Source organism: Thamnophis elegans, chromosome 14 (assembly GCF_009769535.1).
Source record: "Thamnophis elegans isolate rThaEle1 chromosome 14, rThaEle1.pri, whole genome shotgun sequence".
NCBI classification, from domain to species: domain Eukaryota; kingdom Metazoa; phylum Chordata; class Lepidosauria; order Squamata; family Colubridae; genus Thamnophis; species Thamnophis elegans.
The window spans coordinates 33,645,759-33,663,615 of NC_045554.1; the positions used below are offsets into that span (position 1 = coordinate 33,645,759).

At 39.2% G+C, this 17,857-nt stretch overlaps 1 protein-coding gene across 1 annotated transcript in view; it reads right to left on the reverse strand.

Moving 5' to 3' along the window:
- The window catches only part of CDH8 (cadherin 8), a 226,476-nt gene that overhangs the window by 25,948 nt on the left and 182,671 nt on the right, over positions 1-17,857 (reverse strand). The window contains 4 exon segments of the mRNA XM_032230772.1: positions 1,257-1,288; positions 1,290-1,357; positions 7,036-7,053; positions 12,968-13,089. Of these exon segments, the coding sequence (XP_032086663.1) occupies positions 1,257-1,288; positions 1,290-1,357; positions 7,036-7,053; positions 12,968-13,089 (240 nt within the window).

A 17,857-nucleotide genomic window follows, 5' to 3' on the forward strand; every position in this document is an offset into this window, starting at 1 on the left:
GATATCAAGCTGGACACCACCCAATTGGCCACGCCCACCCATTGAAGTACAGCTCTCTTCCCTCCCCCCCAAAGTCCCACTACAGCGCTGATGTGGCTCTCAATGAAACAGAGTTTGACACCCGTGCACTAGAATATAAACTGACAGCAAACAGCACTTCTAATAGCACTGATGATGTTACTAGTTTGCATAATAAAATGTCTGCAAGAAACAAGCAAGCTCAGTAATCCCAAGGATCCCTCATGTCAACCCTGAGCTACAAATATTCTCCTTTATTAGTAGGGGACATTTAAAGGCTTTTCAAATCTTGATAAATGTGGTTTCAGAAAGGCTTTTCAGTTTGGTCTGCAATTTTATCTGGCCATCTCCATTTTAATTTTCTTGCAAACTATTTTCAAATAGTTCAAGAAAAACGAATCTAAGAAAAAAGAATCTATCCAGAAACTTTATCTTAGCTCCAGTTTCATTTCTTTAAACAATATGTAGTATCTATTGAGGTTGGAAGAGGCAATAAATCAAAACCCAAACTACAGGAAACTGTTCCCATTCTGAAATTGATGTTTATTACCGTTAAGACAGAATCCGAAGGAGTGTAATGTAGGACAGCAGCAAAATGTACAACTGGAATAATTTCACTCCTTGTTAAATGTGAAAGTCAATATACTTTGTCCGTGAAGAAATATGCCATAATGTATACAAATAATCACTGTTATATCAAAAGAGCAACACATTACTAAAATATAAAATCTCCTGAAATATTTTGCTGTGAAATAATCATTGTGTCTATAATTTTGTTGTTTTCCAATGTATCACATATATCTTATAGCTCTGTATTTCCCTATGTCTGACTTTAATTCTCTCTCTCTCTCTCCCTCCATCTCTCCCTCCATCCGTCTGTCTCTCTTTCTCTCTCTCCTCTCTCTTATATACAAACATATCCATCCATCCATCCATCGATCAGGAACCCACCACTGATGTATACATTTGTCTGTATGTCTATCATCTATCTATCATCTATCTATCTATCACCTATCTATCTATCTATCTATCTACCATCACTCATCAAGATACTTTGAAAACAAACATTGACCATGTCATAAAATTAAGGCAAATGCTCATGCTAAAACAGAGAAAGACATTAAAAATATTAGCAAAACGAAGCAATGAGCATAATACAAGGTACAACCTCCAATTTCCCCCCACATTACTGTTATATTAGTATCAAAGATGGGGTATAAATAAAGAAATATATTTACCTTCATTTTCCTTAATTGTAAAATTAGGGTTGGTTGGCCATTTCAGATGGAAGGTTATAAACAAAATAGTGTCCATTTTTGGGATCATCCTTGTCAATTACCTCTCATGGTATGAATGACCTAAAACAGAAAAACAAACACATTTACACGTAAATCTGATATGTTCAGCATAATATTGGCTAGAAACTGTACAAAATGTGTGCAGTAAGAGGAATACAAGACAATTCATCTCCTCTATGTCAGAACTTTCTCTTATTAACATTCAAAGGATATAACATTATCCTAAGGATCAGGGGATTTTTTTCCCCTAAGAAAATGTGTTAAATGTTAATATGGGAGAGTCACAATAATTCTTTCTGGGATAAAAAAAATTACTCTAAGGTGTTATATTTTCAAACTTTGGAGAATGATGGAGACACGAAATAGTGATACTAATTGGTCTTGATTGCAGTGGTGAGATACATGCAAATGCTTAATTATCCTATGGACTTAAATGGTTCTCAGTTTTACTGTTTGACTTCAAAGTAATTCCTTTTGATACAATAGAACTTTTTAAAGTGTTTTTAAGACTATACTTAGGATGTGTAATTTGAGCTACAGTATATTACGTTGCATTTTGGATATATTAGTTAAATTCTCTAATGCTCTCTTCCTGCTCAGAGACTAAGCATTTATCAATTTGTGTCCATGCTAAATTAGCACAGAAAAATGAGGAATATACATTTCCCATCAATTACACCACTGTGAATATTTAACCTGCAGATTTTATGTGTCTACAAAAATACCACAGACTGTTTTACCCTGCCAACACTTTAATCCCTTGCTTATAACACTTATGTGTGGATCAGCAAAAACATAAAGAACAAAGAAGGCTGTGCGTTTTCCAGTATAGTTATGGTAAATTTGTCATGCACACTTTGCAATAATATGCAATCACATACAGAAAGGAAAATAAAACAAACAAACAAAAATAGCTCAACGTGACTTGGATTTGAATTTGAATTTGAATTTGAATTGGTTTATTTATAGGCCGCCCTTTTCCTGAGGGGACTCAGGGCGGCTAACAACTCATAGGAAGGGGAATACAGACAAAACATATAACATACATATAATTAAAAAAGTAAACAACATTCATCCAACATTCGGGTGGGGCAGATCAATCTCTACCCCAGGCCTGGCAGGATAGCCAGTTCTTGAGGGCTGCGTGGAAGGTCTGAAGGGTGGTGAGGGTACGGATCCCCACGGGGAGCTCGTTCCAGAGGGTCGGAGCTACCACTGAAAAGGCTCTCCTCCGCGTAGTGGCCAGCCGGCACTGGCTGGCAGATGGCACTCGGAGGAGGCCTAATCTATGAGATCATAATCGGTCTCAGGACATAATCGCAGGAGGCGGTCTCCCAAGTACCCAGATCCACTACCATGGAGGGGCTTTATAGGTGGTAAGAGCACCTTGAGCGCACACGGAGATCAACAGGTAGCCAGTGCAGCTCGCGGAGGATAGGTGTTATGTGGGTGAACCGAGGTGCACCCACAATCACTCCAGCGGCATGCAGCAGTAAGTGGGAATTTTGTTTGTTAAGATAACGCACTTGATATGGACTTATTCCAGGATATAGAAAAATGAAAACTGTATTCAATAATTTCATGTTTAACACTTATTTTAGCTGTCGTTAGATTTTTAACTGCATTTTATATTGGCTTTATTCTGGTTTCTTGGGAACTGTAGCTGTCAAAATCTCACAAGATTACTAAATTGCAAGCTTTTGTCATTCTTATCCAAAGTCTGTTATTAGTTTAGGTGAGAAAACCAAACATTGGTTGATTTCATGTTATTTGGGCCATGTAAAACATACAGAAGCTGTTTAATAGCAATAGCAATAGCAGTTAGACTTATATACTGCTTCATAGGGCTTTCTGCCCTCTCTAAGCGGTTTACAAAGTCAGCATATTGCCCCCAACAGTCTGGGTGCTCATTTTACCCACCTCGGAAGGATGGAAGGCTGAGTCAACCTTGAGCCTGGTGAGATTTGAACCGCCGAACTGCAGATAACAGTCAGCTGAAGTAGCCTGCAGTACTGCACTCTACCCACTGCGCCAGCTTGGCTCTTTAATTGTGGGGTATAACATATCACATTTATGAGATTCACCCTAGATGCTACATGCCCAATATCTGACTTATCTACGGGCCCTCAGATCTCAGTCTAGCAATCTTTTTGAAGAAAAAGTTTGGGAATCAGTAACAATATTATATTGTAATGCTAATTTGGCTCATGGATGCAGATGCAATAATGACAGAGAATTAAACAAATAGAAAATATTTGTGATAATTCTAGTGGAATTCAAAACAGAAATATGTCAGGAACATCCTGGAATTTTTCTAACTCAGATATAACTTGTGAAAGTGGAAGAAAATTGGTTTCCCTCCAGGTTGTCTGCAACATGAAACTGAATATGTTTTCCCCAACTTCAAGGAGATCTTATTTCCCCATTTTAGTGATCTCTAATGTTGTGAAGGACAAGAAGAAATTCACTTAGGTCTATACCAACACTGGTTTAAAATTTGTGTCACGATGAGCTTATTGGGAGTCTGCACAGACTCACAATTCAACACTCCGAAAGCTTCTCATGATCTGCCTGTGGCACTCCTCAACCTGCCTTGTCACAAAGGTCCTTTTTTTCAACAGGTAACTGGGTTGCTTGTTCCTTAAGAAGGACGGAGAACACTTTTCACTTCTCATCCAGGGGTGAGATTCAGCCGGTTCGCACCAGTTCAGGCAAACCAGATGTTATTTTGCATGCAGTTCGCCCAAACTGGTTGTTGCAAGGACCGACTGGCCCCGCCTACCCCAACACACCAGGAGTCTCCACACAGCTCGTTCATCATGCCAGGTAAGTGTAGAGCCCGTGCAGGGACTCTGGGAGAGCAAAAAACAGGTCTCCCGGAATTCTGGAAACAGGCTCATTTCCAGCCTCTGGAGGGTATCAGGAGCCTGGGGGAGGCCATTTTCACCCTCCTGGAGACTCAAAAAAGCCTCTGGAGCCTGGAGAGGGTAAAAACACGCCCTGCCATGGTGCAGTAAGCCGAAGTAGGGTACTCCCACCATGGCCATGCTCACCCAGCAACCGGGCAGAGAATCAGTTGCTAATATTTTTTAATCTCGTCCCTGTTCTCATCCAGCAATATATAAGAGGCTTCATTGGTTCTGGGAAATGGGAGGGGGGCAAGTAAGGTTTAGTTCTGATTACTTCGTAGCCCTGCAGAACTGAAGTTTTGGGGATGAAAAGCAAAAGAAGTTTTTCTTCTTCCTCCAAGGGAAAAAAATCCCAGTCCATTTAGCTTTTGGAAAAAGACCTTGAAAACAGCTGGATGATTGAGAAGATCCACACATTCAATCTGCCTTGTTTTCTACTTCCCACACATCCTGATGATAGATAACAATCTTTCTGTGGGGATAAGGAGGATGAAGTTGTGATTGCATTGGGGGCGGGGTTATATTGAAGCCCTAAAGCAGTGGTAGGATTCAGCCAGTTCGCACCTATTCAGGAGAACTGGTTGTTAACTTTCTAAGCAGTTCAGAGAACTGGTTGTTGGAAGAAATTTTTTTCCCCATTTTACTTGGCTAATCCTGTAAGGAAGGCAGGGAGGAAACATTCTGGTGTTGTTTCTAGCCTAATCTTTATTGCCCTGCTTATAGACACTGCCCCTCCATTTAACCCTTATTACATTGTATCAGCTAAGATAAAGCACTCATTGAGTGAATGACATTGAGTTCACCCTGACCACCCAGTCACATGTCCATCAAGCCACGCCTACTCAGCTGGTCATTAGGGCAGAGAACCAGTTGTTAAATTATTTGAATCCCACCACTGCCCTAAAGCCATGAGGTAGAACTCTTATTTTGTCCTTTGGGAGAGATTTTTGTTTTATTCTACATCCCTGAGATACATCCTTGGACCAGAGGACTGGTGCCTTAATCTGTCTCAAATTAAAGTAGCAGAATGAATGTTTTTTCCCCTAAAAATTTACCATTTAGCTCCCATACACATTTCTACTGAGCTCATGCCCTAAGTAACCCACTTTCGCTGTCGCTTTCATTAATTCATTTTATCCTCTAGAAACACCCTCAAATTCTCAGCATATAAGAATATATCACTTTGCTGTTTCACATAATTAAATCAAAAAATGAAGAGTGTAGGTTCCCAAAGCACCTGTCACACCACTTGTGCCTTTGTACAAAGCATTGCCCTGTGCAAAATAAAGAAACGACAGCAGCTGTTTGTATTTTGAACTTACAACTTTCAAACAATGTTCATTGACCAGTTCTCACTATGCTATCAAGTTCTCATTATTGCATCTTCCCCCTCACTTATCCTAGTACTGAGGGATTGCTTAATAACTGACCATGAATGCAGTATAATAATTAGTTGTCACTTTTTAACCTTGGAAATTACAACATTACAAATGGAAAGGGAGATATTTTCTCAATATCATTTTTTTTGCTTCTTCAAACTGCCTCAAAGAACTGTAAAAGGCTAAGCTACGAAACTTTGTCATGGCTTGAGAATTGTTCCAGCCATTTGCTATAAGGATGAAGTTGGTGGGAAGGGAAAGCTCACCTAATTTTATCCTGACAACTATCTGGTGAGATTGTTTAGGGTGAGAAAATGGGATGACTGCCACCCAGCATTCTCTATGGCCAAACGTTGTTTTGAAGTTGGATTTCCCTGATCCCAGCCTAGCACTCTGCTTATCATAGCAAATTTTAGCAATAGCAATAGCAGTTAGACTTACATACCACTTCATAGGGCTTTCAGCCCTCTCTAAGAGGTTTACAGAGTCAGCCTATTGCCCCCACAGTTGGGGTCCTCATTTCACCCACCTCGGAAGGATGGAAGGCTGAGTCAACCTTGAGCCGGTGAGATTAGAACCGCTGAACTGCAGATAACAGTCAGCTGAAGTGGCCTGCAGTACTGCACCCTAACCACTGCGCCTCCTCGGCTCAAATTTAATGATTGTACAGCTTTGCTTTAATGAAGGGATGAGCAAAATGTCTCTGGTGTCCCTTTACAAAACCCCATATTTTATCACTTCTAATGACAGAATCACATTGGCTGTGGATTATTCCTTGATCAAAATGCCTAGTGAGTGCACAGACCATACTTGGCCAATGAAAGGATATTTGGTTTTATTGTACAGAGATAACCATATAAAAAGGTACACAAATAAATTCAAGAATACCCATTATTCTTGAGAATCTTCTTTTTTCTTTTGCAAAACATTTGAAAAACATAAAAAACTGAATACGTTTTTCTGAAGAAGTTTTTTTCTGAAAAAGAACAAGATGAACCTAAAAATTGTCCTTCACATGTTTGATTTTCATAAGTGATTCAAAATGTAGCTGAGACGCACGTCCACCCTCATTCATATGACATGTTGACTCACTAAGTGTGGGCAAACACAGGTATCATAATGGTGAAAAGTTATATACTGTAACAGAAAAACAACACCATTGCAGTTGCATCTTTCCCCAATTCATAATTAAGTTCTGAGTTTTCAATGAGAAATTCAAAAGACATTTTCATGTATTCTGAAAAGAAAGTACAAGTACCAAGCCTCTTTCATGGGGTGGGGTGGGACAATTTCTTTTCAGAAATTTCAAAGCAAATTCCAGCACTGTGTTAATTTCTGCACTGACAATACCTTTTCTTTGCAATATATTTTCCCTCACACAGGGAAATACTAGAGCATATCTGAAATCTTAATGGATTTAACCAGTATCACATTGAGAGTGATAGTTTCCTAAAAAGCAAAGCAAACAAAACATCCCTGTAGATAAATGTACAACACAGCTTCTATTTTCGGTTTTCAGAGATGGGTTTACATTTTTCTTCTTTCTTTAATTTGTAGAGGTTAAGTGGCTGGTATCGGTTTCTGTTCTATGTGCTCTTCTGATTTATGTCTCCAAAGGTGGCAAGCACAGCATTTTCAAAAGACCAGTGTAATTGACTAGTGGCAATGTGGTAGGTAATGGTCTTCTGTGTTTGAATTAGATTAGCCATCAGAATTTGGGAATTCCAACCACTACCCAACATATAGAAGAGGGTAGATGAGAAGAAACACCCACTTTGGGGAAGTCAAACCCTCTTGTGCTACTCAAAATCAAATAGGGCCTCAGCATTCTTGGAGAATTTAGACAGTAACGGAGTTGGAAGGTACACTGGAGATCATCTAGTCCAACCCCTTGCTCATGCAGGAGACCTACACTAGGGATTTGAATTGTTATAGAATTGGCTAGTTTATAGTATTATGCAAAAGTAATAAGTTGAGATTTGATGCTGTTATCTTATTCTGCTGTACCAAGGGAGTTGGAACTCAAAATCTTTTCTTTCTTTCCCCCCTTTTCCTTCTCCTGTTTTCCTATTATCTTCTTTTGTATTTATATTATAAACTAATTTAAAAAATCTGATATAGCAACTAACAGAAAAGGACATTAGAGGATCTGTAGTTGTCTTTCTGTAAGCTACCAAAACCCGCTACAACAGCAAGATGGGTGGCATAAATATAAATGTAATAAATAATAAATAAATCTCTAGGCACCAGAAGGAGCATGTGTAGAACTCATCTTCCCCTTTATTGTGAGATAAGAATATTTCATATCAAGCATCTCCCCCTCAATTTAAAGGAGTGCCATAGTACATATTATCTGATATCCTTTAAACAGAATTGAGTTGGGATAGAGTACAATGTCTTAGGAGATAAGAAATGATATTTTATACAAGTGAGTGTTCTTGAATACAGGATATTTTTGGCTCAGTTCAACTTCTCTCCCTATTCAGATAACGGGTTTGATGACTCTTCTCTAGCAGTTTTCTTTCCCAACTGGTGACTAATGAAATTAATTAATATTAGACTAATGAGTAGAAACAAGGATGGTATCTAAGTCTGCAAAGTTGTGTAAAGAACACCCAATGCAACACAATATGCTTTTTCAGCAGATTCTTCATTGAGCAGTCAACTGTTACAAATTTGGAATAAAAGCATAAAGAATTTATCTTGCAATGTGTATATCAACAGTTTTTAATGTATTCATTCATATCACTGGCAGCTGTTGTTGCCATTCTCAATTATAGCAGGATTCAAAATAGAACACATGGAGAAATGAACTGCACCAGCTAGTTTACCCCATATATTTACAGACTGCAAATCAGGTTTTCTAAGAGGTTGAGAAGTAATCAGCTCCCTCGAGGTGATTCAAACTCAATTTAACTTAGCTGTAAGTTAACCTGCAAATGTGTAAATGTATTCAGTGAGTGTATTTGTCCTTCATGTTATACGATAGAGATTTAACTTCAAAGAATCAGGGGGAATTCAGATTAGACTAAAGGAAAGCACCTATAATTTAATAAGTATTTTCCAAGAGTAGTGTTGTGGCCCATCAGCGGCCAGAGGATCTGGCAGCAGATTCGGACAGTGAGGAGGTTGGGGAGGAACATGTGCCAGTCCTGGAGTCTGGGGAAGGCTTGGACGAAGGCTCTGTGTCGGAGGCAGAGAGGGGGCCAGACTTGTATGCAGTTATCAGCTGCTTTCAGAGTCAGACATCAGTGAGGCAGACAAACAGCTGGAGCCTATTCACAATGTGCACATGTGCAGAGTTGCCAGACAAAGGGAACAGCTAAAGAACAGGGGTTGACTTGGGAGTAAGGCTATAGGTGGATGATGAATGCCCCTCCCAGAGGAAATAAAAGAGGAGCGAAAGGGGAATGAAGTTTGCAGGAGACAATTAGTTTGCTTAATTGGTTCATGATTCTCCAAGACTCCTTGCCAAGTGTTGCAGATATCAGCCTGTCAGCTGTCCAAGCCAGATAAGGTCTGTGACTGTAAATCCTCCCTTGAAAGACTTTGCTGGATGTGAATGAGCAGAATTCACAGTAAATTAATAAAAGGGATTTTTGTTGGGACAAGGAGTTTACTGCATGCTCTTGGGAAGCCTCAGTCAGAACAGGTAGTTTGTGTGTATATCTACATACAAAATTGACATTAAAAAAAACCCCCTCAGAAACACATTCATAGTCCTAAAAAACTTTGAATCCCAGATATGTATAGCTTGGGTTTATGATTCATGAGACTGGAACATAAATGGTCACATCCTGGTTGCTAGATTATAGTAATCGTGACCTTGCCATTTCCAAATTCTTTTTTTTTAAGCAATCCAAAAGAGCAGCAGGAAAATTGCAAAAGAGGACAGGGTTAATTACAGTGAAGAAGAGATAGGTTAGGAAGTTCGATGTTTTTACTTCTTTCGCACGGAAGTTAATTTTTTTAAACACTGAATTTGCATAATTTCAACTGCATTTTAAGGTTGCTGCTTTCAGTTTATCAGTGTTGGTTTAATTCAGGATTAAGAGGGATTCTCGCCTTGTAAAGCTAATATAGATGTTCTGGGATTTATTGAAATTGGTATACAAAATTAATATTAAGTGGTTTACCAAGATGTGTTCTAGCCTAAGTAGTTGTGTGGTTTTCCTTTTGGTTTCCATCCACTTCCATCTGTTTTTTTTTTCATCCATTTCTTTGAAAGAGATTCACTTTTACCTTTTAGCCTAATGTAGTGCTTCTCAAATCTGGATAAATTTCCCAAATTGGATAAAAGGTGTTTTTTCTTTAGGTATCAATGCAATCCAATCACAATGTGGATGTTTAAATAAAAAGTATTTCTGATGCATGTAATGGATAATGAGTAAAAGTTTTGGGAAGCCCTGGTCTAGTATCTTAGTTATATGCCTGCCCTTCCTTTAGCAACTCTCTCTATCCTTCTCTGCCTTCTCTCAGCGATGTTTTCCTTTCATCATCAAAATTATACACTGAAATTCTCAGCCTATCATTGCCAATTGAAGATATTTATTTCCTTCCAAATCCATTACTTTGGGGGGGGGGGAGTGTCCTTGGTGCTTGCTGAGCTAGGTGGTTTTCTTGCAGACATTTTATTACCCAACTAGGTAATGTCATCAGTGCTAGAATGGAATGGGGCTTGCTTTCTCCTACACCCTTTTAGTATTAATGATGTTACCTGTTGGGTAATGAAACGTCTTCAAGAAACCAAGCTCAGAGAGCAGCAAGGACCCACACTTCAACCCTGACTTACATATATCCTCTTTTACTAGTAAGATACATTGTTAATCAACATCCTATTACTATTACTTCTAACCTCTTGAAGAAATTAGAACCATCACAAATATTCATCCTTGCAGCTCACCCTTGGACAGAATCTTTTAGCAGTTGACAGACAAAACACCACAACCTGTTGTCAGTTCTGATCAGAAAATATAATCAGAGAGAGGGATTGGAATGTGATTGGCTGCTTGCCCTAACAGGACAGCAATCCATCACTGATTCATCTCACTTACAGTATTCTTCTCATGCTAAAGATAATTCTTTGAAAAAATCCTCATTTTGGGGTCACTAGGAAGCTCAATCATTCAGAGTGAAATGAGAAATCAACCAATGATTATTTCTCCCAGATAGCACTTAGCAATAGCACTTAGACTTATATACCACTTTACAGTGCTTTACAGCCCTCTCTAAGCGATTTACAGAGTCAGCCTATCACCCCCAACATCTGGGTCCTCATTTTACTGAACTCGGAAGGATGGAAGGCTGAGTCAACCTTGAGCCTGGTGAGATTCAAACTGCCAATTGCAGTTTTCACTTTCCTTTCCCAGAGCTTGAGGAAAGCCTTCGAAGCCCAGGGAGGGGTGAAAATTCTCCCCCCACCCTGGTGCAGGAGGCCGACTAGGCCACACCCCACCATGGCCACACCCACCCAGCAACCGGGCAGAGAACCTCTTGCTAAAAATTTGAAGCCCACCCCTGGATATTTGCATTTGTACAAGTTTTTTTAAAGGAAATAACAGTATTTGTACCTTTCTAGCCTAATATAAGGAAGAGTGTGAAATAATAGTAAGGTTTTGTTCCCTGCCTCCCTCGCCTAAAAACAAAACAAAACACCAGTATAATATCAGAAGGAAGGAAGGAAGGAAGGAAGGAAGGAAGGAAGGAAGGAAGGATAGCACAGGGATAAAAAGGGGCCCATCATTATATAATTCAAATCCACTGTGGAAACCATATTTTACTACTCTTATTATTCAAAGTGGTAGTTGTTTATTTGTTTGTTTTAACTGCTTGGAAATTCAGAGTCTATTATCAGGCAAGCTGTTTTGGTAAATGGTGATTTTAATGCCAAACCCCACAAGGCATAAAATTAGTTGGATTAACAACTTTAAGTGACATGCTGTCAGTTGCTGTTTATTTAAATTAAAATGTCACTGCTCAAAAGTAAATCAGGTATATAGAAAGCTGTGGATTTCTGCCACCCATGGATTATAAAATTATTTGTCCTATGTCACTTTCTAGGACAGGGGTCACCAACATTCGGATCTCATTCTGAATTCATAATTTTAAATCCCGTGGACCACTAATATGATTTTTAAAAAAAGATAAATAGTATTTAGTGCAATATAAAAATGCAAATATTTTTTCTGCCAACCACCAACTTTTTCTCACGGACCACCACTGGTTGGAGCTAAGGGTCTATTATATCATTCATCACACTCCAACATTATGGGTCTTCCTGAATGATGGTCACTATAGACATTTGGTGAGTTTTTGCATGGCCATTTGATCAAACAACTAATCTGGAAAGAACCATTTTCTCCATCACTTATGTTGAATTTGAACTTCCATAATTCCAAGGCAGTTGCAGTCTAAAAGTGACAGGATTAGGAATCTAACACACCAGAGAATTCCAAGATGGGAAAAGTGTTATAGAATTTATGTATTAGATTTATATTCTTGCTTTCCTCTAGGATCTTAAGGTGGCTTATAGAGTAATCATTCCCCCAAGCTTTTCACAAGTCCTCTGTGGGATCGGGTAGGGAACTAAAGTCATCCTGTTCAGCATTCCTGACTGAAGGATGAATCTTGGATCTCTCAGGTCCAAGATTATAACTTTCAACAGACTATTCCACATTGGCCCAAAGGTGTTTTTTTCAAAACTGTACTTTCTTTGTTTTTCCTTGAAGAAGTTTTGCTTCTCATCCAAGAAACTACTACAGTTCTGAAATTATGTAGGAACTGAAGAAGCTTGAGAAGTGAAGCATTTTCAAGGAAAAACAAAGAAAGTCCAGTTGCCTTTTGAAAAAAAAGCAACTTAGAGACAACCATGGTCTGAATGATTGAGAATCTCCAAAGATATTTCACATTGGATCTCTAAACCGTTGACTGAAACAAATGGGCAGAACCCACTGTTCTAGGAGATAAGGGTCTATTATATCATTCAACACACTCCAACATTATGGATCTTCCCGAATGATGGTCACTATAGACATTTGGTGAGTGTTTGCAGTTGCCTTTTGAAAAAAGCAACTTTGAGACAACCATGGCCTAGATGATTGAGAATCTCCATAGATATTTCACATTGGATCTCTAAACTATTGAGTGACACAAATGGCCAGGACCTGCTATTACTAAAGAGAGGACAAATTTGAATGGAATAGGGCCAGTTTCACATCAAACCAGATCAACAGACAGGCAATCAAGAGGAGAAAGACAGACAGACAGACAGACAGACACAGAGACAGACAGAAGAGAGAGAGAGACAGAGAGAGACAGAGTCAGAGACAGAAAAAGAGAGATTGGAGAACCAAGGCATATTTACTTTTCCAGTTTTTCCATTTTCGCATAAATAGGCTTCATTCCCGGACACAAGTTCAGGAGCGTTGTCATTTACATCAAGAACTTTGATAGCAACAGGTACTCGAGATATTTGACTAGGATTTCCTAAGAGAAGAAAACACAGCAGAGGGAAGGACAAAAAGAAAAGAGAAAAGAGAAAGGTAAGCACACTTCATACCATACTACTAATGACATCCAGGGCCCAAGGTACATATACATTTTTTTGTGCTGAAAGCTCAATGAACCTTTTCTAGTTCTAATAATTGGGCTGATTGATTCTAAATTGGAGCAGGAAGGAAATAAAGATAAAAAAGGGTCGTATTTAATAAAGGAGAGAGAGAGAGAGAGAGAGAAGAGAGAGAGAGAAGAGAGAGGGAGAGGGAGAGGGAGAATGAGAGAATAAATCGCTACTGAAAACAGCTTTTGCTGGAGATTAGGTTGATGAAGATCTTGGATTAAATTGGTAGATGTCTTCTTTCTGATGAAGTTCGCATTGTTTTATTGATAAAGGACATTCTGCCTGGAGAAAGAGGGGCTGTAAGCAACCAAGATTTATTTTCATTCTTATCGTTCTCATTTCACTCTATTAGCCAACCTGACTGCACATCTATTATTTCAACTTAGTGAAAAGGAAAGGGGAAAAGGAATAGAGGGAAGGAAGGAGAGAAAGAGAGAGGGAGAGAAAGAGAAGATGGAGAGAGAGGGGGGAGAGAGAAGGGTTAAAAAAATCCAACAGAAGGGTTCTAAAATATGGAAAGCGTAAATAATAGTAGTTGAGAAGAATCATTAAAAAGAAAAGGACAAAGAATATCTCCTACTTATTCAAGGTAGTTGGAATATTCTCGGGTTGATTTATTTGATACAGAAGTGGGCTTTTGAACTCATGACAATTATGCACAGAGGGGGCAAAAGTCTGACCCACATTTATAGCTACAATTTCACACTTCTCTTAATTCATTGCCTGGTTCCTATGTGTGTTTGCTTATATATGTCCTGTTTTATTTCTTATAGTTAATTTTCAAAACAGAGACTACCCAATCAGTCTTTTTTTAGTTTATAATTGTTCCTTAGAAATAACATTTGGGGGTCTTCTCCTTGAAAAATCAGACTCTGAATGTGACAGTTTGCTGGATACAATAGAATAATATACATTTGTTCCATATATTTGGGTGCAAGTTAAGGTTATATTGTACAATTCCATAAGAAAACCAGCTAGCCTTTGTCAGTATGTCAACTGCTTACCAAACCATATAAAGGAGAACAGTGAGAATCACTTTGTCGTTCACTGATGTATGGTATACATCAGGGGTATCAAATTCGGGGCCGGATCTGGAAACAGCCCATTTTCATTGGCAGAGCTCTTGGGCCACTAAGACACCCCTGACATGAGTGATGTATAGCTGGCCACCCCACCCCGCCTCCCTGGGTCAAACATAACGCTGATGAGGCCCTCAATGAAATTGAGTTTGACACCCCTGGTATACATTGAACACACAAAAAACAATGCAAGTTCTTATCAGGGTGAGATTCAGTTACATGTAAGCTGAATATTCAGAACATCACAAATACACACACACACACACACACACACACACACACACACACAGCATTGAATTTTCAGTGCCAAGTGTCACATTTAAGCACTCAAGATTTCCTTTTATCTAAATTAACAGAACAATGGCAGTTCAAATTTTAGAGACGTTGTACTGCAATGCAATTAATTAGATAAGCTTCTGAGGAAATTATTTATGTCTCTTGTGGCTGGTCCCAAATGTTTGTCTTTCATCTGAACCACAAACACGAATCCTACAGTTATTATCCTTAGAAACTGGAAAATAATTCATTAAACAATCTATATAATTTGCTAAACTCACTAGAGAAAAACCTATTGAGTACAGAAATTGTCAAGATGGACACACCAAGAAGATTACTTAAGACACAGCTGAAAATTGGGGTTTTTTTCTTTGCTCCTTTTGCTCATAAATTTTTGATTCATTGCTGCCTGATATGTTACATAACATGGGAGGATCTAAGTATATGTTTTGTTCGTGAAATGCATAAACATTATTATTTTTTATTTCAGAGTGAAAGATCAACAGAAACCCTACACTGAGTGTCCTCCCATAATGAGAAGTTGTAAGATGCTACCTAGAACTAGTTCTTTCAATGATAGCCTTCTGATTTGTTAATGTCACCCCTGATATTATTCAGAATTTTAGGTGATTGTCTTTGTGGTGTTGTTCAAATTTATTTTATTTTCTCAGTTTAATCAATGCATGAACTAATTTTAAGCATGCATACTGCTTAGACACTTCTGAACTACTCTAGTTCTTGCTTGCAAAGGTTGTGCCATGTATTTTAATTAGGATATTTAATTGTGCATTTTATTAGGATATATTGATATCTCAGTAGAGGGATTCAAATAATTTAACAACCGGTTCTCTGCCCTAATGATTTCTTCCAATAACCAGTTCACCAAACTTCTCAGAAAGTTAAGAACCACTTCTCCAGAAGTGGTGCGAACTGGCTGAATCCCACCACTGGGATGGCTGGATGGCTGGATGGCTGGATCGCTAGATTGCTAGATCGCTAGATCGATGTATACATCAGTGGTGGGTTCCGGATCCCGGTGCAACTGGTATGGTACAACGGTTCCAGGTGCCCACTATGTGCATGGGCACATGCTTACCCACTGCCTGTGACGCTCTAGCTGCTCGGCGGAGTGTTGCGTAGGTGCTGAAAACTCCATGCGTATGCGCAAATGCTCCAATCGGCTCAAATAGTAGTAACGGGTGGGTGTATGGGCCCTCCGGAACACCGTACCGCAACAGTACCTGGTGCTCCCAGCAGGCACAGGTACACCCTTACCGGGCCATACCGGTTGTATCCCACCACTGATACGATATGTACATATACATATACCCATCCATCCATCTATCTAGCTATGGTTTAGTATGTCATGAGCAGAGGTGGTATTCTCCAGGTACCCCTGAACCGGTAGCGGAAATCACTGGTGGGCCTGCCCTCCCGCTCTGGCTCTGTTTCATCCTATTTAGAGGCACTGCGGGCTGGATTTAAGCACTCTGCAGGCCAGATCCGGCCCGCGGCCTTAAGCTTGACACCCCTGAGTTAGAGGGCAGATGTATGCCTTGCAAAAACAGACATCCTGCTTGCCTTCTGTTTGAATCTCCAGCCCTCTAATTTTGTATTTATTTAAGAATATCTAACCAAACGTATTCTTATTCAGGAGATTCTTATCTTTATCAATTGATAGATTAAGATTCAGGGGCTCAGCCAGAACTAAGGAACACATACTACTTCTAATGTGCACACATTCCATTTTTTTGATTTCTTCTTCTTCTTTTTAGTCTGGAATTTGATAGTAATGCTGCTGTTATTTTTTAAAATATATGAGATCAAATTATGACAAATTGTGAGAGAAAATATTCACAAGCCACCTGATAACTGATACAATGAAAGCACCCAACCTGCTTAAAAGAAATAGCTTCTGAGCCTGAAGAAAAAGGCACAAAAATTTGAACAATGATTTCACTGTAAATAGAATTTGTTTTGATACCTAACATTTGCTGGAAGCACATAATGGCATCATTAGTTTTTCTACAATAAACCTTCTCATCCGAAGTTCTTATACTCTGAAACAGATGTTTATTTATTTTCAGTCAAATTTGTAGGGGATAATACCATTTCAAATAGAACATCACATTGTGAATAGGCTCATGATCAATGTACCTTACAGCCAGTTGTTGGCTTGCCATGCTGTAGAGTACCCATATATGTTAACATCTGGTCACCACTACAAAAATATCCTTTTATAACCTACTAGTTGATAACCCAGTGTTGCCTGGGTATTTATTTAGAGGGGGGAAATGTCCAGACCAAATATAATTTCTAATGTTGGATTTTCCTCCTTAACAGAGGAAGGGCCCTTGTGGAGTACTGTGAAGTTGCTACCATGGCAACTTCACTGAGCTGTACAACAGAAGCCATTTTAAGGCACAACAGGGGGTATCTTAACAGAATACACACCCCAAGGTGTGTTAAGGATGTTTTACCCCTCACAGTATTTTTTCCCAGAGAGCAAGTCATCTGTGTAAAAAGTTTGGTTGAAATTGCTCGAGGTGTTCCAGAGTTATGCTGGAACATGCACAGAGAGAGACACACACACACACAGCCATTTAGATAGATAGATAGATAGATAGATAGATAGATAGATGGATGGATGGATGGATGGATGGATGGATGGATGGATGGATGGATGGATAGATAGAAAGATAGATAGACAGACAGACAGATAGATGGATGGATGGATGGATGATGGACGGATAGACAGACAGACAAGCAGACAGACAGTATTCTTCAGCAGAACAACAAACTCTTTATACCATTCCAGGTTTGTATCATCATGGTACCTAGCTGCACTGGCATTATGCTAAATCAGCCTTCACAGCCATGGACAAGCAGCAAAAATTCAACCGGTCACCCTCAGCCTTGTGCAATACCACCTCATTTGGTGGTGCCCAGCAGCAATAGAACCTATACTATAATTAAACTGACAGCTACCAGACTATATTTAATACAAAGGCCTGGGTAGTTCTTACAGCAAGAGCTCCTTTTAAGAGATTGGACAACCATTTGTCTGAAAGGTTGTCTGAAGGATTTCCTGCTTGAGCAGGAGGTTGAACGAGAGGGCCTCCAACTCTGTTATTCTGTTAAGCAGTCTAAGCCATTGTTATCATTGCAGCCCAGGTGGCAGCAAACAGTATATAACTAGGTTTTGTACAACAGCATGGAAGATTCATCAAATCCTGGTGGGCCAATCTTCTTCAATGTATTCTATGTTGTTTTAATTCAT